The 24,850-nt window shown below is 32.1% G+C and overlaps 2 protein-coding genes across 2 annotated transcripts; both read right to left on the bottom strand.

Moving 5' to 3' along the window:
- Nucleotides 1-1,783: 1,783 nt before the first annotated feature.
- On the bottom strand, nucleotides 1,784-6,344 carry LOC123897622 (uncharacterized membrane protein At1g16860). Its single transcript, XM_045948335.1, has 4 exons — nucleotides 5,499-6,344; nucleotides 3,552-3,707; nucleotides 2,963-3,174; nucleotides 1,784-2,728 (listed from the first exon to the last, which is right to left on the bottom strand). Exons 1-4 carry the CDS (start codon nucleotides 6,234-6,236, stop codon nucleotides 2,536-2,538), a joined length of 1,299 nt encoding a protein of 432 aa, XP_045804291.1. The 5' UTR covers nucleotides 6,237-6,344; the 3' UTR covers nucleotides 1,784-2,535.
- Nucleotides 6,345-21,549: 15,205 nt separating this feature from the next.
- On the bottom strand, nucleotides 21,550-22,486 carry LOC123897590. The gene has a single exon (XM_045948295.1). The coding sequence runs from the start codon at nucleotides 22,326-22,328 to the stop codon at nucleotides 21,711-21,713; it is 618 nt and encodes a 205-aa protein (XP_045804251.1). The 5' UTR covers nucleotides 22,329-22,486; the 3' UTR covers nucleotides 21,550-21,710.
- Between the last annotated feature and the right edge of the window lie 2,364 nt (nucleotides 22,487-24,850).

Genomic DNA, 24,850 nt, shown 5'->3' with positions numbered 1-24,850 from the left:
GGCTAAGGACTCATTGAAATGTCCTGCTCTTAGCCCATTGTGGAAGGCTGCCACGAACATCTCCTGATTTGGATTTGAGACTTTGATGGTGGCTTCGCTAAATCTGGCGAGGAAGTTACGCAACGACTCGCCATGGTTTTGGCGGATGGAGAAAAGACTGGTTGATGTGACTTTCACGTGTTTCGATCCAGCGAACTGGTGAATAAATTTTTTATGGAAGTCAGCATAACTCTCGATTGAGTTCTTTGGAAGGTTCATATACCAACGTAGGGCGACATCCTTGAAGGTGCCGGCTAGTAATTTACACTTTAGATGTTCCGGAGCATTGATTATGGCGGTTTGTGTCCCAATTGCCATCAGGTGCTCCCTTGGATCCGTCTTTCCGTCGAAGGTAGGAAGGTGAGGAACCTTGATTGTTTCCACCACTTGGGCATCCCACAAGTGTTGTGCTAAGGGCTGTACGTCCATGACGCCCTCTCCCTCCTCTTCCTCCGAAATCAATTTCGCTTTTTCTTTCTCATTAGTTCTTTCGGCTTCGATGGCCGCAATCTGAGTTTGTAAGCGCCGTATTTCTACAACGGCGGCTTGCAAGGTGTTAACGCTAGAGTTGTCGTTGTTTCCATGTTCTCCAGCCATGTGAATATGTTTGATTTTTCGTCTAGTTGCTGTGATAGGCTGGGATCAAATGATTTTACCGCAGCCCCACGGTGGGCGCCAAAATGTTCTGGTAAAAAACAAGGGGGTTTGTATTATTGATCAAATGGTGTGATTACACTCAGTTCAATCCCAACAACCCTGGGAGTTTTATAAGTCAGAATTCGATCCCTTTACAGATGAAAATATGAAACTATTTATAGACCACTAAAGTCTTCTTCTCCAAGCTAGGGTTCCTACAAATCCGGTCTTCAGCGCCTTTTCCGGTGATGCAGCGTGAAAGTAGGAATAAAAACCTTGGTCTCCAAGCCATGGCAGTTTCAAGGAGTTGTTTTCTTCATTCCCAAGTTAATCGCCAAGGCAGGGAAGGAGGAAGATATTTTGTTATCGTGGGTAAATCCGTCTTATAGGCGTTATCAGTCATTGCCTACCTCGCCCAGACCTTATGTCGCCAAATGGATGTTTAGGATTTAATTGTTTTGGGCCTGTTTCCTTTCTCATATTAATTGGGCTAGTTTGATTTTGCTTTTAGGCCCGTTGCCCAGTCCAGATGATAAAACAATCCTTTTGAAAACTACATTCATAGACCTAGGAGAGACAATATTGCTATGCATGATTCTTTGAACTCTTTTTAAAATATTAGCAGCATCTGGTGCTAGAAAGCCAAAAGTGTCAAACGCGAATGTTTGAGATCTTATATTCTAATATTTACATTTATATATTACTCCCTCCGGTCCTATATATAAAGAACACTTTGGAAAAAAAATTTGGTCATTTTTATAAGAAACACTCTTTAAATTTATTCTTTATTAAATAGATAATTCCTTGTATACCCTTATTAAATTGTATAAAATGCAACTTATTTCAATGTTATGCATTAATTACACAAACACATTACCAAGATTAGTTTTGGAATAACACATAACATTTTAGAATTTTTAATAAAAAAAATAAGCATCCTTGGTATGTGTGTTTTTCTCAATGTGTTCCTTATATATAGGACCAGAGGGAGTAGAATATAAAGATATTAACGATCAAAATTATGCATTGGCATACGTGCAGTGATCAATTAGGGACGGATGTAGTAATATACACGTTTTGCAATGCACAAAAAAAGCAGCAACAAAAGTGAAAACTTAATTTAAGCTGCAGTAGCATTTATACAACATTGCCGTGCTAACATTGATGGTTTTCAATTTTTACAATTACTAATACTGGCATAACACAATAATAACAACTTAAGAATAAACTTAAACAAGGCTTGACAATTAATATTTGTCAACAAATTCCTTCTAGAAATCAGCTCAAACATAAGAAAACATCTACTCTGAACCCCCTTTGGGCAGCTCTACCTATGTACATAAAATAAATAGAAAAATAACAATGCTAAACTTCGTGGATACATTGATATCATATCATCAAACGACTTTTAGTTGGTCTTTGACGAATCGTCACATAATATGGATTCGGATATGTTGCTATAAGCAATTCCACGCTTCACGCAGTCAGTACATCAGTGGATCGAGTTCGAACTGTCTAAATTTCGATGCATATTTTATTTTATTTTTTGAAAATAAAAACTGACATACCTATCTTGAAATTTAAATTGTTGGATCTCGATCCAATGACCAGCAACGAGCTGACTAGGCAAACGCGTAGATTGCTAACTGCAGCAAATCCAAATCTCACATCATATCAATGAAGTGGTATTCTGATTATTAGGAAAATATTAGTAATCTGCTATGCATCTTCCGAAAACGTGCATGTGGAAAGGAAATAATACTTATTCCGTAGTGTAAGGATATCGATTTCCCCATCAGTTTGTGCCATTTCAATATTGTGACATCTATTTCCAAGGAATAGAAAGCGGGGCAGACAATACTAAACAGCAATGACATCGGAATTTTGGCTTTCCTCGCATGTCAAGATAAGACCTTCAACGCCGGTCGGCAAAAGGCAGCGGATCCATTGACAACCTGTTGAGACAGGCTCTGTTGGAGGAACAATCATGAGCACATTTTCGTGTCGGCGGACTACTCCCATCACACTTACTGTACTACCTTCTTTGATGTACCTGTACATTCCCCAAATTAACCTTCTAAGTACCAAATAACAAATAAAAGGGAAACTGTAAAGAAACATATCGGAGCATATGATGAGAATAGTAAATTGAAAATAAAGTTGATGCCATGAGAAAAGCAAGGCGGGGTAGAGATGTGAGGGAGGAAGAAATGAAAAAATATTCAGAGATTTTTGGTTCTTATCAAATTAACTCAAATAGTAATCAAATGAATAACGCAGACCATACCCTTCCTTGAGCCGCATTATCCGGTCATCAGTAGAGAGTTTGCGGTCTGCAAGCCAGCCTAGGAAGTTTGGAGATAACTCTCTGTTCTCCTTTGTTACATCAACAACAGTAGCAGGTTCCACGAAAGGAGCAACTTTGGCACCATAGCCTGCTTTAACTAATGCTCTTAACCCCGTTTGGAAATCTGATATGTAGAAGTCTGCTACATATTTCTGTTCATACAAAATTATAATATTATTAAATTCTGCCTAGGTCTTGTTGCTATGCATAGCCGGTCTCAAACCCGGATAAAAGGAGAGGGTTATGTTAGGCAGTCGACAGCCAACATAAAACTTAGTTAAATGTCTATTTTGTGGAATCAACAATTTCAGTTTCATTTGACTTTGATGTTGCAAGTCCATATTGATATGTAGAAATATTTTCCTGAAATGTATTTAATAGTCCTTAAGCATCTAGTCATTCTACATTTTACCTGCCATTTAAGTCAACACATGTCTCTGTGTATGTGGAGTACGACTCTTATCAAATTGAGCACCATCCTTTTGTATCAGTACACAAAGCATCAAATAAAGTAGTCGAATAAACTAACCTCAGAGTATCTAGAACCCCAAGAGAGGCAACGATGTTTAGGATTTGCTGATTTTCCGCCCAATCCTTTATATTCGTATAATTCTGTGGAGACATATACACATCTAGGTACTCTTTGATAAGATGACTCCAAAGGAATACTGCCACAAGTTACAACCTAGAAGGAAGAAACAGGATAAGTAAAAAAACATATATCGAGCTGTGCCAAATATATATCTCTCAAGCCAAGGTTATTGAAATCCATTTGTTTTCCACTTAAATCACTCCAGAACTACTTTCCAAAGATAAACTATTTCACACCCTTAAAGAAAAGTAGTTAATTACATTTAATTTTGTCAAAATATTCAAAAATATAATTGTATTTTCCCAAATGCCCCTCACGGGAACTTGTTCCATGAGAATAGTGTCTGGAAAATGAAAATATGTTTCATAGGGCAAGCACACATCAAATTAAGTATAGGACATTATCATCAACCCAACAGAACAATCCCATTTGAATACATCGTGGTGCTAATCCAAACAAATAAAGAATTACGAGCATGTGAGTACATCCTATTCGTGAAGTATGATAAAAAAAATCTGAAGCATTGACAGCTCTGATAGAACGTGTGTCCGGTATCCGACACAACAACGACACACGTTACTTTGTTCAGTTAATTTTGTCAACTTATTATCAGTGTCGTGTTCAGCGAAGGGAAAATTTTCTCAAGCTGAAGGGGAAATTTTATCGTACAGTTGTGAGACTGGCGATGTTGTATGGGACAAAGTATTAGACAGTTAAGAACCAAAACGAGAACAAAATAAGTGTAGCAGAGATGAGGGTGTTGTGTTGGATGTGTGGAAAGATTAGACATGATAGGATTAAAAATGACAATATTGGAGAGAGTTGGAGTAGCACCTATGTAGAAAATCACTAGCATTTTTTAATACGAACCGTGAAAGCGTGGCCTATCTAGAGATTAATGAGTTGGATCAAGATATGATACATAATAGAAAATTATGGCATTTTTTTATCCATGTAGCCGATCTAATTTCGTGAGATAAATAGGTGCGATTGTGTGAAGAAAGATTAAAAAATGATTTCTTAAAAAATTAAAAAATGCTATGCAATTCTACAGCAAAATTTCCCTAAATACCACAAAAGCAGTAGAACCCAAGAAGCCAATGTTAATATCCACTTTTGTAAAACAAAAATTATTACACGGTGACGGCATGTATTTTTGGTAACAAAGCAAAAAGCTTCCTAATTCTATCATTCTTACATAAATAGTAAACAAATATCAAATCATTACTTAGTTAGTTGACCACAAAAATGTACATCAGACATCATTATTATTCCTTAACAAAATCTACACTCCAAAATAAGTGGTCACCATAATCACCACTTTTTGTGGCATAACAAAAAAACATTACCCAAAATGCAAGTTACCAACTCCAACCTTTCAAGCCATTTTTTCCCTTCTATTCTTTTTGTCTTACAATTAATAAAACATATCTATAAATCTATACTACAAACTACATTAACAGTATACTAGAGTACTATATTTTTTTAAACAAAAGCAAAATTCAAAAGCTTAAATTCTTGATATAGGCCACTTCAGCAACCCCTGCAAAGAATCATCAATGTATATAGGTCAACTACCAAAGAAGTAGTTGCAATCAAACATCATGACAAATCCATTTGTCATACATAAGTATCAAAACCAAACCAAAAAAATCCCATACCTAACAATTAATTAATAAACAATTATTGAATATAATTAAAAACCACATACTAAGAAAAGAAAGTTTGATCAGAAATCAGAAATAAACATTAAAAAATGTCAACTAAACAACAAAATTAAATAATCATAAAAATAAGATTCCATTAATAATGATTATTATTATTATAATTATTATAATTAAGCAAAAAATTAAGCACAAGAAAAAGATTAAGAAAGAAAATTACCCCAGTAACCTTAACATACTGACCATCAATGGCACCTCTAAGTTCAGCATCAGGATACCTTTTAACAAACCCTAAAAGCCCTTTTCTTCCCCAAACGCAATTCCAAATAATCAAAAGCAAAATAGGAACAATAATCCCTCCAAGTGCAATCAAAATCAAAGCTTTTTTAACTGCCACAGTCAAAAAAACCCCAACAAGCAAACACATTGCAACAACAACCATAAAAACCCAAACCACAGACCTTGAAACCCTAAACCCAATTTTCACTTCCTCACCTAAACTCGTCACAGCAGACCCATAAACCGTTTTACCCATCGACCCGCTTTGTTCCAATTGACCCGGCCTTCGACTCGCACCAGTACTCGAACCAACCGGACCGGATCCAGTAACTGGACCCGAAGTAATTAACCCGGTCGGTTGCAAAGCTATCGGTCCAGACCCAGTTGATTTTCTCGACATAGGACCTGAACTGGTGTTCTTTCCGACTTGACCCGAACTCGGTCTGGATCTCGCCGGACCATTGCTGAGTTGAGAGGACGAAGTATGATGCGATGATTTGGGATCGAGAACTGGGATATCTAGCATTTTACCGAGTTCACCGGATTTTGTTGGGTCACCGCCGGTGTACGGTACAGAACGAGATGACATTGTCGGTGGCTGTTTTTCTTTGGGTTGTTCGGGTCGACCCGATACGTAGAGTCCACCACTGAGTTTGTGTGATGGGATTCGAGTCCCCATTTTTTTTGAGAAAGCGAGATGCTTTCAATGAGAGAGAAGTTTTGTGTGAAAAACTGAGAAGCTTCTTCTTCTTTGTTTTGTAGTTATGGTTTTACACTGTGTGAGTGAGTGTGAACTGAAGTGAAGAAGGTTCAGTTTTGTGGAAATTACGTCTTTGTCCCTGATTTTTACACAAATGGTTTTTTGACAGAACATTTTTATTACTTTTTTTATTTTTATTTTTTAAATTTAGTATCATCTGCGCGCATAACTGTATAGATTAATTCTTCAATTTTATTAACATAAATAAATGACAAAATCTCGCTAAGAGTTTTAATGCTCAAGTTAGAGAATCGATTTAAACCTTAATTAAAATAGAAGAGACATGTGTCTTATTTTGGGCATGACAAACTGTGTGTCAAGGGACTCGACAAAAACCTAAATTTTTGTCCTCACTGAATCACATAACAACTTTTTGTCTTTTGCATTAATCGTCTTAAAAATCAAAATAATCTTTTATCCACCAAACGTTGTATAAAGACAAAAAATTTCGACACCTTAAATTTTGTCCTATACTATTCTATTTTATATTATCTTATATTATGTCCAGTATTTATATTTTGCAGATCAAACTGACTATTGCACGTATGCCAAGACATAATTTTGATTACGAATATTTTTAATTGTGTATAAGTAAAAATTATAAAAATTTTATATTTTGAAAATACTTATCGAAACAAATCAAACAATATCTTATATGATAATATTTGTATTTATATACTTTTAAAAAAATACAATTAATACAAGACGTCTAAATAATATATTTAGTCAAAATGATACTTATAAAATGGGACGGAAGAAGTATTATCTAAATGTTTTTGGTAGATGGAACATATTTATATATGACACGGTGTTGTGTTGAGGGTGAAATGGGTAAAATCAAGAGTTTGATGTTGGTTTATCTGCTGCAGTTTAGTATAACAGGTGTCAGCACTTTTGTTTATTTTTACCTTTTTATGCTTTTTTTGGTTTCTTTTTTTTTTTCTTCCTTTTTCTACAACTTTATATTTGTGCACCTTATCTCCTAAATACGGTAATGCTATCTAGAGTTATGTTACTCTTTAAGAGGCGATGATGATAATGTGTCATCGTGAGATAAAACAATAACAAAGCTCGTTTTGGCAAAAAGAGCTTATAAATTTATAATTGATAAGTCGTTAGTCATTTCATTAGTAATTGACGTTAAATTTGATAAATAATTGGGAGGGACTGCAACTACTTGATACCAGAACTGACCACCGAACCAGATTAAAACAGATGGTAAAAGCCAAAAAAATAAAATTAGCAATTCAATTTGTATTGTTTTTTCAAATAATATATATTTTTCCATTAAGAAAATAGGTGAATGCTAGGGTGAGGGTTCAATTAAGTCTCTCGCCAGTGAGGGGAAAAAAATACACCATTAGATTTAATCAACCGTTTAGATATATTAAAAATAAAAATAGAACATACACAAATTCTCACACACAATGTGAGAAAATTGATATTCTCTCCCTTTCTTTATATTTAAAAAAATTATTTTTTAAATTAATTAAATAACTGATATATTTAATCTATCATAAAAATTATATATATTAGTTATTGAATGAACATAAAAAAATTATTTGTTTTTATTATAAATATTGATGGGAGTATATATTTATTTTGAATTTAGACCGGCGGAAGAGTATCTTATAAATTATGGTTTGTAAACTAATTAAAAAAAACTATAACCTCGTAAGAAAAAATGATTGTCAAACAAATCTAATCATATGAATTTAGCTACCGTAAATTATCCTTTATAAAATAAATTTTGTATTCTAGATTTTAAACGTATAAAGTTTTGAAATTTCAAATACGTATAAAAAGTATTTATACGTATTTTAAATTAAATACGTATAAATAGATTTTGTATTCTAGATATTTATTAAACTTCAAAGGGGGTGTGAGAGGTGAGAGGCATACAGGGCGAAGAAATAGTCCAATAGTTTTGCAAAGGCCGACCCACACAACAATTGAAGCCTAAACAAAAATATGCTTATCTGACAAAAATCAAATATTAAGCATTGCCTCTCAATTTCTATGTCTATCAAAAAACAAAAACAAAAAAAGCATTGCCTCAATCATGAATATATAACCGATTTTAATTTTATTTTATTACTTTCTCCATTGAATAACTATCTAAAATGTTTTCCTGGTAAAAAAAATTAAAAAATGTATCATATATTTATAAACTTAAAAATCTTGAACAAATTCAATTTGTAAAATGAAATTGAATAAAAAGAAACATTGTATAGAGTATGTGGGTGATTGAGTCCATGCATATTGAGATGGTAAGTAAGCTACAAGAGAGTTTATTTCCGAGCTGCTGTCTTTTTTGGGTACCTCTTATGTTTTCATTCTTACTCCTCTTTCATGTTAAGTAACGAGCGTTATAAAAACACAAAATCTGGTAAAACATAGTTCGTTATTTAAATTATGAACTTAGTTCACATTAACTAACTTTATAAAAATTTAATCATTTTGTCTCCCTCATCTCTCATGAAAATATTTTAAATGAAACATTATTTACAAGTTAAAGTACGAATCCTTCTCTACCGATTGAAAAAAAAAAAAAAAAAAAAAAAGAGGTAACAGCTTATAGAACTCTAATGTCACAGTTGTTCAGATGGCAATCAAAATATATAGACTTGGACCTATGGGAGCAGCCATGTAAATCACAAGAAACCAAAAAGAGTAGGGATGATATAGGGATTGGGTGTGGTTTTGTGGAGGATCTTAAAAGGTGAATTTTATCTTTAAAATGGGTGTGGAATCGGATGAACAATATAATATATAAGATAAGTCATGGATAGTGCACTTCTTCAAAAAAAAAAAAAAAAAAGTCATGGATAGTGCAGAGGAGTAGGTAGGTTTGCAAGTTGCATAGTGAAAGATGAGCTTGACCTATTTTCATCTTGACAACTATGTCTCTATCTATGACTATTTAATTCAGCTTGGTGTGATAAAATGAGATAGTCCATTTATTTATTTATTTTTGACTATGAGAGATTGAGAGATTCCATGTTGAGAATTACTATAAGTTCTTAAATTAATTAGGAATCCATCGATCCCATGGACGTCAAAGTATAATGAAATGTTGTCAACTCTTCCTCCCCTTGAATTTGCACTTAGATTTTCATTCTTGATCCAATTTCTAACAAGACTTAAAAAGAAAGATGCAATTTACTCTCACTCTCACTATATGTTATTGTATCTAATTGAGGATGTTACATCTCACCAATATATTCTTAGGCCTTAGGGAATTTTGAACTTGACAGCACGACTACATTTCCGAGATTCATGGAAATATGGAAATTACTCAAATTATGAAAGCTAAATATTGAATTACATATATGGGTCGTCTAGAGCATGGTTGGCGGTTTTTCTAGCTACGCCTATTGTAGAAAATGCTTTTCAGTTTCTCTTGCACTGGTTGTGTAGGAGTTTATGTTTGGTCAGAGTTTCCCAAGAACTAAACATAAACTCCTACATGGTCAGAGTTTATGCTTTCGGTTTCTCTTGCGCTGATGTGTGAAAGAGGTAAAGAAGGAGATCCTTGCGAGGTTTGTCAAACTCTGACTATGCAGGAGATTCATTTGACAAGAAAAGCGGAGTTCAAAGAAGTAACCAAGTGTGCCTCTTTCTACTAGTGAAGCAGAGTTCATAGTTGTAGCTTCTTGTGCTCGTCAAGGGATTTTGTTGAGAAGAATCCTTAAAAAGACAGGACATGACCAGAGAGTATCACGATTTACTGTGATAATAACAATTCAGTTCTTCACTTAATTTGTTCAATAATCCGGTGATGCATGGAAGAAACAAACACATATCAAATTTCATTTTCTTAGAGACCTAAGTACTAAACATGGGATGATCAAAGCTAGTTCAATGCAACAAGATCAAATAGCAGATATATTGACCAAGCCATTAATACATTGAAAGCTTCTGAAAATTAAAGAACAGATTGAGATTGTACAAATTAAACTGATTTGTTAGATTGATCAGTTTAAAGGGTGCTACGTTAGGCATTCAGTTTAATATAATATGCTGTTTCTAATTGGCTTATATAAAACACTCACTTCACTTCTGTGGAATGTAATAAGGAAATTCACATAATTGAACTTTTACCTTGCAAAATCCACATTTGAACTTATATAATTCATTGTATATACATTGTGTCTTCTTACCTTTATTTTGTATCAATAATGGGAGGCACCGATGCATGGGCCTTGGATGGAGGTGTTCCCTCCCAACTCCCAAAAAAGCACTTATTATGGCCCAACATGCTAACACATTGTTTACATAAATAATGTTAGTCCTAGGTAAGGAAATTACTTTTGTCGCCCTACTAGTTACTCAAACATTGTCCTTTACTTAAGTAGCGGATGATTTTCTTCACAAAATTTCTGATTTTTACACATCCGCTACTTAAGTAGCGGATGTGAGATGTGTAAAAATAGGGCGCGCGATTAACCAATAGGATGACAAAAGTAACTCCCCTAGGTAATTGGCGGTATATGATCCTGCCTAGCACTAAGATCATGAAAAAGTTTGCTCAAAGTGGATTCTTTCTATTGTCCTCGATTTTTCTCAACTGGATTCTTTCTATTGGAATTTCCTTGATTTTTCTCGACTGTTTCATATTCACCATCAGATATGAGCGAGAGAAAAAATTATTGAATTAAATGTTTATGTAACAATTGGAAAAATTTCAATTGAAAGAATTCACTCTTCCGTTTTTAATTTTTAATTTTTTTCATCACAGAACCAACCATTCATACAACTTCAACTAACAAAGTTTAGTAATACGATAAACTTCTTCCAGTTCACTAAGAAAATGTAAAAAAAAAATTGATTTTTTTTAAATTATTTTTACTTTTATTTTTGACGAAGTGATAATAAATACAATTAGAACTCGCACAAACACACAACTATGAAATCTTAAATTTGAATTTACATAAAATTATTTAGCTTAACAACTTTAGCATTTACCGCTAAACTAGGACTTGTGTACAATTTATTGGAATTATTACTACCAGAATTATTACTACTATACATAGTATAAGATTAAACTCAAAAAATAAAAGTCACATATATACATTTAAGATAAGATTAGGATGTATGCAAAAACTGTATAACTAACTAACTAACCAACAGCAAACAAACAATATTGTACTGCAGCTGACCAACTACCAACAACCAGTTACCTGTGGTCTAAGCAAACTCATCAATCAAAGTATCTATCCATCCACCAAACAACTAGCAAGTACTACGACATTATGTGCAGTGCACACCAACAACTAGCTAGCTACTACATTCCATCTATATAATCGTACAATAGTGATGCTATTTCACAAATTTATACAAATTATAAACATAATAATTAAACCAGAATCATAATTTTATTTTATTATTGATGTATTTTTTTTTATTACCATGATATTGGTACGAAGTTTCCACCGCCGTAAGCAATGACTAATCTCTGTCGGGGAACCTGTAGGGCACACAAGGTGGGTTTTCCCCTCCCAACTGAATTTTCTCCATACGCATGAGTCAGGAATCGAACCCCTGACCACATGCTTAAGGGGACCAAGATCCTTACCATTTGGATCAATTTATTGTTGGTATTATTGATGTATTTTCATTATCGGAAAAAGAAAGTAAAAGATAATAATTTAAAAGTGAAGCAAAAATTATTAAGTAGATACTAAAACTAAATTGAAGGTGACATCTATTTTAACAAAGTGACACTCATTTTAGAATTTTATTTTATTTTTGTAAAATTGATGGCTATTACTGTATGATAATGGAGTAATAATTAAGATATTCTAGTCCTTAAAAGTGATTATTATGCATTCCGCTTTTGTTTTAGACTCGATTATGGATGTCACTTGTCTCTTTTCTTTTTAGTCTTTTTGTTTTTTTTTTTTGTTAGCGGCGCATGCAAAGTTATTTTCTTCCTTAATTGGTACAATATATAATTTGTTCAATGTAATGTCAACATTTTTAACAATTATACTGCAAAATAATGGTCATCACCAATTTTTAATGAAACACTGATTCTTTTTTTTTTTTTTTTTCAAGTATGCCTTCTAACTACTACTACTACTATATATGCATCACTTTCAATTTATTATTTTTTATTTATAATAGTAAGATAAAATTGTTGTTTTTTCTCTTTTATTGATAATTTCTCAGTAATATGCTTGAAATGACTATGACATTTTTTTTTTAAAACATGTCGGGTATTATGGATTCTATGTCTTTTCTTTTCACAAACATGTTTCTTTTCCTTTAAGGTTTTTTACTCTTTTTTCTTAGACAAAATAAAAATGCTCCATTAAACTGTAGTGTTATTATTTTTTAAATAAAAAAAAATGTGTTTTTCATACCATATTATATTCACAGCTAAAAACATAATTACTAATTTACCATAAAGCACATTATGACATAAGTGGTATATTGAGTTTATTAACCCAAAAACACTGGGATGAAATGACACGTATCTCTTCTAGCTTAACCAAGATCTTGAGTTTGATCTCTGGCTTAAATATGCAATAGTGTTAAAACTCTTAGGAAAAAATTATCATCCTTAACATATATTTGGTATCACGGTAGATATGTCAAAATTATTGAGCCAAATAATTTATATGTTGATGCTAATTTCTTGCTTATTTAGTAGAATTGGTCAATTATTTGAACTGTGTTAACTGGTAGTCTAAATTTAGTTGAATTGATCAATTCCTTTTGCAATCACATTGGTCAATGATTAATTTCTATTTTTAATAGGGATAGAAAACGATTTAGGACCATCTCTATCACTTGGTTCTTAACGTTCACAAATTGTTTTTCATTTCCCTTAGTTGTTTTGTTAACAATTACTTGTGCTGACTTTTGATTTTTTAGATCGATTTGCTGTTTTTATTTGGATTGGGTTAATTTGAACACCTCTAGTTCAAATGTTACTATGAAGTATGAAGTGCTACTATGTGACTGCCATCTTTGGGCACAATTGGGACCATAAAAATAGAATTAATTAAGAACTTAATTACTAATATATTGTTGAGTTGTGTGGGAAAGTTTCACCGGTTAAATCAACACATTAAACTTTTAGCAATTATACAAGTGAATTTTAACATTATATCTTAATCCAAAATTTTAAGATATTTTGGTTTTTATTTATGTGTAACACAACATCCACTCTTTTTTTGAGAAAAGAAAAATAGTAACAATGTAGTAACATTGAAGTATAGAATGAATAATTTATTTGTGCATTTTAGACTAAACTTAAAAAATGTACTATAATTAATAATTTATTCTCTCAACAACCACTCAAACACGGTGCTAAATCTTGACTCAGTCTCATATCCCATATCCCATCCCATAACTAAGGTGTTGAGTGTTGACCACACAGTCAATTTAACCTTTTCTACAAAGCAAGAACCAGGCATCACAAGACAAGTACACTCACAAAGCATTAGTACAACTTACCAACTTACCTATAACTTAGCCGTATTTAATTTAGTTCTCTCAACTTTTTGATTTAATGATTGTGTGCCAATTATGCCAACAACAAAGTATTTGATTTGACTTTGAGGTTTGATTCATTCAGTAGATCAACTTAACTGACGTGGTAAGATCATTCACAATGAAGTACTTCATTTTTTAGTATTTAAATGGTCCCATATAGACACATCATTAATTTATTATTTTTTTAATAATAGTACCTAATAGGTACTCAACCCCTCCAGTGGAGCATTTCTTAAAAAGTTTTAAAATGGGTCCCATCAATAACTCCACATCATTAAAATTTGAAATTTAATTTAAAATAATATTGTCAAATTAAATTTTTTTGAATATATTAAATAAAGTGGGTCCCATAAAAAGAAGAGAGAGTTCTTATATTAGAAGTGGTACCTATTAGGTACTAAAATGTTTTGTGCTACAATGGTAGTACCTAATAAGTACCATGAGTACCTAATAGGTACTACACAATTGGAGATGGTCTAATATTGAACCGGATATCTATTTCACTCAATTTAATCCCTTAACGTTCATTTAAAATTGTTATTTTGTCCCTTCGACGTTCACCTTCCTTTTTCTTTTTTTTTTAACCTTCAATATGGTGTTTGCCTACTTGGCATCAACTTTTATAAATAAGTGATATGTATTGGTCAACAAAGTCAACAAAACGTTCACGTATCACTATAAAAAGTTCTTTGACGAAAACTAATGTCGATGACTATTCTAACTAATGGAAGTCATTTTTAGAGATTTTAAAATGTTTTTCGATGATTTGATGACTACTATGACAGTGAATGCCACTTTCAAGTGTTAAAGTGACTTTTTACTTTTTGTTGTCAATTGAGTTAAAACTTGTAGAATATATACACAAATATCATTATCAATTATCAATAATATTCTACTATATGCATGTAAAAAATATCTGCGTATTTAAAATTGTTGTGAATCTTGTGATTATTGGTTGGGTTACTACTATAAAGTTTTAAAAACAACTAATTGATTCATTAGAACCAAACAAAAGCCGAAAGGCAAAAAAATATTATGCTTAAATTCATACTTTAAGTGATTATAAAAAAGAAGTGATGTTGAAAGTTGAAATAGTATCATAGAAAGAATAAATAAAAATGGGTAAGTCCAAGGAAAATAGATTTGGAGTGAAGTGTGAAAGAAATTGAATAGTGAAAGTTTATTTGTTCCGCTGCCTCCTTCGCTTAAATCGAAGCCCTTACTTTTGCCGACCCGCTTTCTTCGATCGCCACACCTACACCGACCCTTCTCTTATTTTAGTTTAAAGACTCGTGTACCGGTCTATTGAATTTTTATTCGATATTTGAGTTTGTCAGTATATTAATATAGAAAATTTATTTAAAATTAAATATTTAATTTTTTATATAATATTGTTAAAATATAAGTGTACTTATTATGTTAATTATTTCTTGTAAACTTATTTATTCAATTTTTATGTTTACGTGATAAATAATGGTCACGTGTATATTTTTAATCAAAAATTAAAAATTTTATTAAGAATGTTTAGGATAATTAAGTAAACCTTGTAGTAATATTGTTTATGTTTCGTTTATAAAATCAAAAAAATATTTTGTTTCTTTTTTTATGAAAATATTGTTTATATATTTTTCTTTAGTGTTTTTTATTTATTTCTATAATTCTATTTTTATACAGTTTCTTCTTATTTTTTTCTATATTTTTTCTATAATTTTTTATTAACTAAACTTTCTATAATCTTTTTATTGTTTTTTTCCTATTTTTATGTATATGTTGTTCTGATTTTATTCTTATCTATAATCGGTTTTGTTCCTATATTTAAGCATATCACCTTTCTATATTTTTTTTTAGTGAAATTACAATGAAGTATATAAAACTTACAACGTGGTTAAAATTAATAAGGATAAATTAGTCACTTTGGTGGTAATTGATGGTGGCTCTACAAGTGTACAGAATCGCTACCAAGTAATAAAGTAGTAAGTTATCGTCTTCATATGGATTGTGCCAAAACTACCAGTTTCGGTTAAGAATTATGATAGTTTTGCTTTCGTTTTGTTTGTTTGAAAAAGGTTTTGAGACAGAGTTAGATAGTATAAGACTAAAGATAAAAGAAAGAGTTCAAAATGATAAAAGTAGGTTAAGTGTTTTCGAATCCCTCCCCTATTTCTGCTTGGTAACTGGCGATATATTTGCTCACTTAGGCATGACAATAAAACTCATACCCGCGGGTACCCACCCAAACCATACTCGCTTTGACGGGGAAAACCCGAGTTGACTGGGTTTGGGTTTTTCCCGATTTCAAAATATGGGTTTGGGGCGGGTAATGGGTACATTGATACCCACCCCGAACCCGCCCCGCTTATACTAAAAATTAGATTTCACCTCTTTTAAATTAGAAACGCTTAAACAATCTCTTAAATAACGTTCATATATTTTTTTTTTATTTTAATTTGAGTATTAAACAAACCATTTTCTCTATTATTTTTTTCTTTATTTAAAAAAATATTGTTGAGAGAAAATAATTTTGGACATTTAACTTTTTTTTTAATAAAAAAAAATACTAAAATATAATCTAAATTCATGTGGAAAGAGGCGTAATGTGGATACCCGAAACCCGATGGGGATAACCGATCCCCGTTGGGTATGGGTTTGGAGTTATCATTTTTATCCCCGCTCGAATTTGGGATGGTTTTGGGAAACCCGAACTTTATGGGTTTGGGTTTGGGGAGGGCAAAACCCGTCTCCGCCCCATTGTCATGCCTATGCTCACTATTGAAGCATTATCTGGAGATTAATTTCTATTAAAGTAAGCATGGTATAACTATACTTACTTCTATTGTATTCTATTTAGGTCGAACCAATTAAGCTAGGTTTAGCCTTCGTTATTTTGTGTCCTTACCCTTAACGAGTTCAACCTTTAATGGACGTCCTTACCTTTAGAGGTTCCTAATTTAACAAGTTCTCTAGCGTAACTGGTTCCCTAATATCAGTACATAATTTAATTATGCGTAATTCTTAATCTCAAATCTAACCGCAGATACTGAATTTAATGGTCTCATATAAGTAGGTTATAGTATCTCTTTGTTTCTGAAGTCTTAAATGTGTCACGATATCCACTTCGACCCTAGTTACTAACAGAATATGTGCGCGTTCATATATGCTAGTGTATAAAACGATAAATACAGATACTAACAGATAATAAATGAATAGCAATTTGTAAATAGACTTAAAAAATAACCAGATTACATGTCTCAAGCAGTCTTAGGGAGTTCATCTACTTTCCCTAACCTAATGGGACTTAGCTACTATTAAGCATATTGAACAATAAAGAAAACATGCATAAAAATAACCTTGATTCCTTGCGGAGGAAGTTCGTCTCCCGATGGTGGGGGAGAGTCTCCCTTTATTGAGAGCTCTTTGGCCCTCCTTGCCTCCTCCTCCTCCTTTGCTGCTTAGAGAGCTTATAGTTCTCCGAACTTCTGAATGAATAATTGTGAAGGAGAAGAGCTCTATTTATAGTTTTTCGGCTGGGCTTGAGCTTTTTCCTGCTACCCATCGTATCCATCGTAGCCACGATGGCGTTCAAATTCGCCTCATCGTGGCCACGATGGATCTTATCGTGGTACGATGAAAGATTTGCTTCAGATATTCTTTGTTGTTAATCCGCCTTTCATCGTGCTGCGATCAATCTCATCGTGGGTACGATAATTTGTGCGTTTTCGACCATGTTTGCTTGTCATCGTGGCCACGGTGTAACCCATTATAGCCATGATGGAATCCATAATTTGATTTTTGCTTTAACATGAAAGTTGTAGCTCTTTGTCTTAGTTTTCCAAGGCATGGTCATGGTCCTCGATCTGACAATCGTAGCTCAAGTTATGGCATTTTTGGTATGATGTGGTATTTCTTCATCGTTCTACGATGGCCATCCATCGTAAGTACGATGGCTTCTTCAATTTCTTCCTTTTCTGCCCTTTTTTGTGCATTTTCCACTTTTCTTCATTTTTGGTTAAGTAACTTCGTAACTTTAGGTATTTGCTTGCATTTGGTCTTCAATTGCTACTAAAACTACTCTAAAATAGTACTAAAAACATCATATAATTGATTGTCATCAGTAATCGATGTTAATATATTAGTAATAGATATTGGGGTCATACCCCTTAGAGCTTAACATAAAATTAGATTAATGAAGAAAATGTATTATTGTTAATACGCCTAAATTTTGTTGTGCTCTGGCCTCTATTTTAGTGAAGATGAAAACCTCGATAATTTATTTTTCAATTGTTGTTTTTATTACAAGTGAGGAAGAAAATTTATAAATAGTTGAATGTGGAATTTTATGGTATAAGGAAGGGTGGAAGTACTTTAACACCATCAGTTTTATCTTATTTAGTTAGCAATAACATGGAGTATATGAAGGACTCGCAACATCATGTTTAGAGAAGAAGCAGTTAATTTGTCATCTCTTGCGGAGCATATTATATATATTTCTTGGTTTTGATTTATATGACGAACAGGGAATAGCTCCCCTTTCGTTTTTTCAATTGGTGTAATGCTCATTTAGTTTGTTTACAAAGTATCTAATGAAGCGTTAGCAAATTGTAAGGGTTGAGTGCACATTTTACTCCTCATAATTTAATTTTTGTTTATAAAAAAATAACGAAGAAGCTAGCATTAATTTTACGAGGGCAAAAATATAGAGAAAAAACAAATTACACAAATTAACTTTCTTCTTTTTCTTTTGTAAACAAAATATAATTTGTCATGAAACATGAAATTCGTGGTAAAATTAAAAGAAAGGTAGAAAATTCTTCTATTGAAGATAATGAATAATATTACAAATGAGAAAGTTATTTTCTAATGAGGCGGTGCATCTATATATATGCACTATTGATTATCAATTAGTACTATTTTACTAACACAAATTTGTAACTAATTTATATCTCCAATAATCTCCCGCAAGCTTGAAGATGACACTTCTAATCTACGATGATTAAGACAAAAAAACATCAAATCATAATAAAATAAGTATCACAAAAAAAAAACCAAAAATACATCAGACATAAATAAAAGTCAATGAAGTCAATCAAGTTAATGAAGGCAACAAACTTAACCATGAAGAGTATAAAAACACGTAAGACGTAAGCAAACTAGTGAGTGACATAAGGTCCACTGGCTACAAAATGAAACAACAATACTCAAGTTGTGCTAAAACCGTCTTAGCATAATAGAGGACTAACGATTCAAACTAGAAAACAACCAAGTAGCTTGGTTCATGGCTACATAGTAGAGAGTGAAGCAACAATATTGATATTGTGATCAAGGTGAAACAACACATCAGAAAACCAACTAGTCAATCAAAAATTAACCAAATACAACATGCACAAGACATGACAGAACAACAACAACAACAACAACAACAACAACAACAACAACAACAACAACAACAACAACAACAACAACAACAACAAGACCAAGACCAATAATAAGACTAATCACTTGCACAAAATAGGGTAGAACATACTAAAACAAACTCAAACATACCAAAACAACTAAAAAATTGAGACATGTTGCGATGAACGGTCACAAATTCGAACAACGATTGCACAAGGATAGATCAACATCACTCAATCTCCATTTTCCACAACAACTATCACATACAACCAATGTCGACACTGCTTAATTGAACACCAAAATTGGAAGTAAAGATCTCAATCGAAAGCTTTGAGCCAATTCGCAAACTGAAATCTTAAACTTAAAAATCATAAACACAAATGGAATTGGAATCAAAGAACACTTAGATTTATAACTAGTAGATGAATCAAATATAAATGAAGATCTAAAACGAGCAAGGAACGGAGCCGAAACTGAATCAAGGAAAGATCAAAATCAAAATTGAATGATGGAAAATTGTTTACGAGAGAACATGGATCGAAATCGACATATGGGACAAAAACTGAAACAAAATGAGAATTGATTTTCTGAAGAATTAGACAAATTATCGTTTTCTATAGAAAAATTCTTTCTCAACACCATGGTAATTGATTCCACGATACTAAATCATTATTAAATCCTTTCTCTAACATAGTAAGTAGTAGGAGTATTACAATTTTTTAATAATGTAACACTAAAGAGACTGCTTCTATTATGCACAAGTTAATCAAGTGGTGCACGGTGCACCACTTATCAATAACTTGATAACGAATACGAATTTTATAAAATTCACCGTTGGATAAAAAGTTTATATCATATAGATTATTCATATAAATTTTTTAAAAAATTGAAAATTATTTGATATGTTATTGAGACCTATCAAAATTAACGGTATTTAATAAAATTCATAAACCGTTAATTTTGATGAGTCTCAATAACATATCAAATGATTTTCAATTTTTTAAAAAATTTACATGGATTATCTATACGATATAAACTTTTTATCTAACGGTGGATTTTATAAAATTCGTATTCGTTATAGAGTTATTGACAACTGGTGCACCGTGCACCACTTGTCATACTATGCTATTACTCTAAAGTCTTATCTATCATTAAAGTTATCATCAATTCATCCTAAATGTTTAACAACAATTTTTTTTGGTACATAGTTTATCAACAAAATTAAAATGACAAAAATAAAATAAATGTGTCAACTCTCTAATTTATAAGAATAGGACTCATGAACTATTTAAGCACAATCAATTGATTAAACACATATTATGTGGAGAACTAGTATTTATATTGATTTTTTTAACCTTCTCATTAGAGAAAAAAAAAGTCCTATAATCCAAAGTTTGACCCTACAGTAAATAAAAGTTGGCTACAAATTATTTCAACCATAAAATGAACTCGAATTATCCTAAACGATTCTTTCTATGAAAAATTTATTAACCACTTGAGTCAAATATCTTGATTATATAGTTAAAATTTTAAGGAAAATGTTAACTTGTGCCCTTAAGGCACATGTTAAGGAAGCAAAAATAGAAATTATTAAATGCTAATTTGTGCATTTTGACTTTTGAAGCATTAAATTTCTTGTATCATTAAATGTTGAATTTCTATTTTTGTATATCTTAACATGTGCCCTTAGGGCACATGTTAACAAGACCCAAATTTTAATATACAATGCACATTTACTAGTCAAAACGTAGTAGTAATTTACTTTTGTGGAAAAAAAAGTCAATATTCAACATAAAAAAAAGGAAATAAAAACGTAGTAAGTTTCATCCATGACATTCTTGTGCACATTCACTTTATGTATAAATCCTCACGAAATAGAGAGATTCAAATGAAGAAAAACAGAAGACCACTGAATCTTCCTGGCAAGTAGGAGTACTATAATATAGTCAAATTTAAACATCTATTTAATTTAAGGAAATACTAATGGAATTGCCAAAAAAAATTACCAACATTGAACATTATTAGGACCACATTTTGAATGCTTACCTTTGAACAACCATTCAATTCAATAAATATCCAGAACAAGGAAATAAAATTGTTTTTTCCTGTTTTCTGATTCATTTAAAATTACCCAAAATTAAGGAGCAAATCTATTCATAATTTCTAGAAAGAAAAAAAAACTCAAAAAATCAAGAAATTTACAATGCCACAGCTTCACCAAAAATTGGAAATAGAATGTGATACAGCCATCGAAGCAAAAAAACATAAACCACACAGCATTTGTATCATCTTTAAATAATACAAAATCTAAAAATAAGGGAAAAAAATAAATACATGCATCACAAAACCAAATAAACATTTCTTTTTAAGCATTACAAGGTGATGATTAATGTACAAAAATATTTAATTAACCAAAAAAAAAAGGGGGTAGACTAAACCTACCTTAATTTCATCTTCATTATATGAAATTTTCTTCATTATTTTTTTCTTACAAATTCATCCCCAAACACCCCAAATTCTTTCACCAATGAAACTTACAAATTTTCTCACTGACCCTTTTTCTTCATCTGCATCAACAACACTTTCAGTACCGTCGCTACTGTTACTATTATTTTTACTACTACTACTACTTTCACCCACCGATTCCAACTCACCTGACTCGTTCAACTCAGACCGATTCAACTCACCTGAAACCGAAAGCTTTGTTTTATTTTCAAACCCTTTTTTATTTCTCTTCTCTTTCTTTCCTTTCCCTTTCTTTCCACCTTTATTATTACTCTTCGCCAACCACTCTTCAAAAGCATCAATAATCTCATGTATGAGTTGACGATTCGGTGACTCGTCCCATCTGACCCAGTAACTCGTATAACAATGAAAACAGCTACAGTTGAAAAGGGTATCATGATCGGTGGTTTTGACAGTGGTCCGTCGTGGATTACCGGAATTTGGTGGTGTTGCAGCTGATGAACAGTAGATGAGATAAGCTAAGACTTCTCTGTCTTCAGGTGAAAGAGCTGCTGCTAAGGTGAGGATGGTTACCGGAAGGAAGGAAAGTTGGTCGGTGATGACTGGTGGTGATGGATGAACCGTCGCTTTATGGTAGAGCTTCTTCATGGTTGAAGAAAAAAAGATGAAAAATGAAGATAGAGAGAGAAAGTTTTTGATACTCTTTTTCTTAGCAAACACCGAACAGAGAGAGAAAGAGAGAGAGAGAGAGTTTGATTTTTGAAGTTTGAAGGGTTGATGATGTTTTTTTTGCTATTGGAGTTGTTGACGTAGGTTTTGGGGTAGGGAAATTATAGGGTGTGATAAGGGACATGGTGATATGATGTGTCTTTTGTGTACTTTGTCTCTTGTTCTTGTACTTTCTCAAAAAAAAGTTATGTGATAATTTATTGCTTATAAATTTTACTTTATTTATTGATAATTGACGCTGAACTTGGTAGAAAATATCATGGTTTGATCTATCGTAACTGTGATTGGGTGGGGACTACAACCACTTGATGTCAGAACTGATCCCCTTATCTATCGTCAATTGATGTAGTTGTGATTGACGCTGAATTTGGTAGGGAAAATTACAGTTTGATCTCCCGCAACTGCGATTCGGAGGGGGCTACGACTACTTGATGTCAAAATTGATCGCAGAACCATATTAAACTGGTGGTAAAAGCCAAATTTTTTTCCTTAAAATGGATAAGGGGGGTGTCCAAGATTCATATATCAACCCTGCGTGTGAAAGACTATGTTCCTAACCAACTGAGCTGAGTTCATTGTGACGTAGTTTCTCCATTCCATTTTAATTTTTTTTTTATTATCAAGATTTTTACTATCATTTTTCATCTTAGTTAAAAAACTTAAATATTAATTAATCATTTCTTATATAATTTCATATTTATAAATTAGTTCAACTTTTAATTTTACAAAATACTACAATTTCAATCGATTAATTTATCGACTACAAGTTAAAATTAGCTTATACCACACCACATTATTTGTCATAAATTTATGGATTAAATATATTTTTATTTCTACAAACTTAAAAAAAAAAAAGTAGTAGGTATATTATAGTCCATACAAAATATGTCATTTTTTTTTTATCAAGTAGTTTAGTGGTTAAAAATTACACTTTAAAGATGAATAAGTTGAGTATTCAAAATTTGAATCTCCACTTCTACACATATAATACGATGTCATTACCAACTAAATTAAGCTTACAAGGATAAATATGTCATTTTCTTATAAAGATAAAAAAACATAATATAATTTTATAAAAACAAAAAATATTAAATTTATTCCCTATAATCTTATCAATCAACTGCCATGGATTATTTTTTGCGAACCTTATAGCTATAGACTTGATTGATATTGGGGCGGGGGGCTCTTATAGTGGGACCTATCTCTATGATAAGTCATTGTCGTCTCTTCTGGGTCTGTTTTTGAATCCTCTTTCTTTACTTTATTTTATACGGATTTAAATTAAATTATCTTTACTGTGTCCCCCCTTATGTCAGAAAAAGAGATATACTAATGTTAAATCTATGTTATTGCCAATCCTTTTTGGGTGGAAGCAGTTTGGAATTAAACTAAAAAATCAAACAAAAGTTGGGGTAAGCAAGAATATCTATCTTGTTGCTAGACCCAACCCATAAATTTGGTGCATTGTGCCGGTTGACACATATATTCAGGTTTGCCGGTGTAAAATATCTACCAAAATTTTGATTAAATTTTATTAGGCGGTGAAATTTTTATTTTGTTTTTTAATGATTAAATTAATTATACGATGACAAGATTTTTTTTTTACGCAATTTTACGATGACAAGTTACATGTTCTAATTTCGTAAAAAAAATTTAAAGTATAATTTGGTGGATTAATGGATAAAATTATCCCCTCTAAAACTCTCTTTAAGTAGACCGTATCTCCCATTTTTGTGGGTTGTATTTCTTCGATTTTGAATATAGGTAAACAAAATTCTTATTCTTACTTGGATTAGAGACTTCGCTGAAGATGTTCTTTTTTCATTTCGGTGAATGAGAGATAAGTTGTGTACTTGCAGATGTTCCAACGCTTAAGTCTGTATGAGTGTAAAGTAAGATTTTCAAATAAGGTTATAATGTATCTGACTTCTCTGCATAAGAGAAGTATATATAGTCACCAGTGTTAGACCAACACCGTCTATGGACATGTTTAATGCATCAATGACAATCGGAAAATGGCTGGAGAGCCATGATTAACAATAAACGTTTATCATTTTGATGTCAGACATTACAATTGCACAGAGCAAGTCGTACATTGACCTGAGTTGAGTCTTCGTGGGCCTTTAGCTGTTGAGCCCTGCCTGACAACCCAAAGGAGGATTTCCCTAGCGATTGAGGCATAATAAGTCCAGTCCAGAACAATTCTAAATTTATTTTATGGCTCGGTATATACTATATTTAATAAACCTACATTTTTTTTTGCTTATAAGTGTTGTCAATCAATCGGCGGCGTACCATTAATTGAGATGAGAGAGAAATTTTTAACTCGTTATCTCTAATTAGCCCATTATCTCTAATTGAAATGACATATTACACACAATATCCCTACCAACTTAATTATGCTGATGGAACATGTCCAACCCGACTTTATACCCTATAAT

Source organism: Trifolium pratense, linkage group LG7, assembly GCF_020283565.1.
Source record: "Trifolium pratense cultivar HEN17-A07 linkage group LG7, ARS_RC_1.1, whole genome shotgun sequence".
Taxonomy (NCBI): domain Eukaryota; kingdom Viridiplantae; phylum Streptophyta; class Magnoliopsida; order Fabales; family Fabaceae; genus Trifolium; species Trifolium pratense.
Note: the sequence above shows the minus strand (reverse complement) of the source record. Positions and strands in the feature narration are given on the sequence as shown.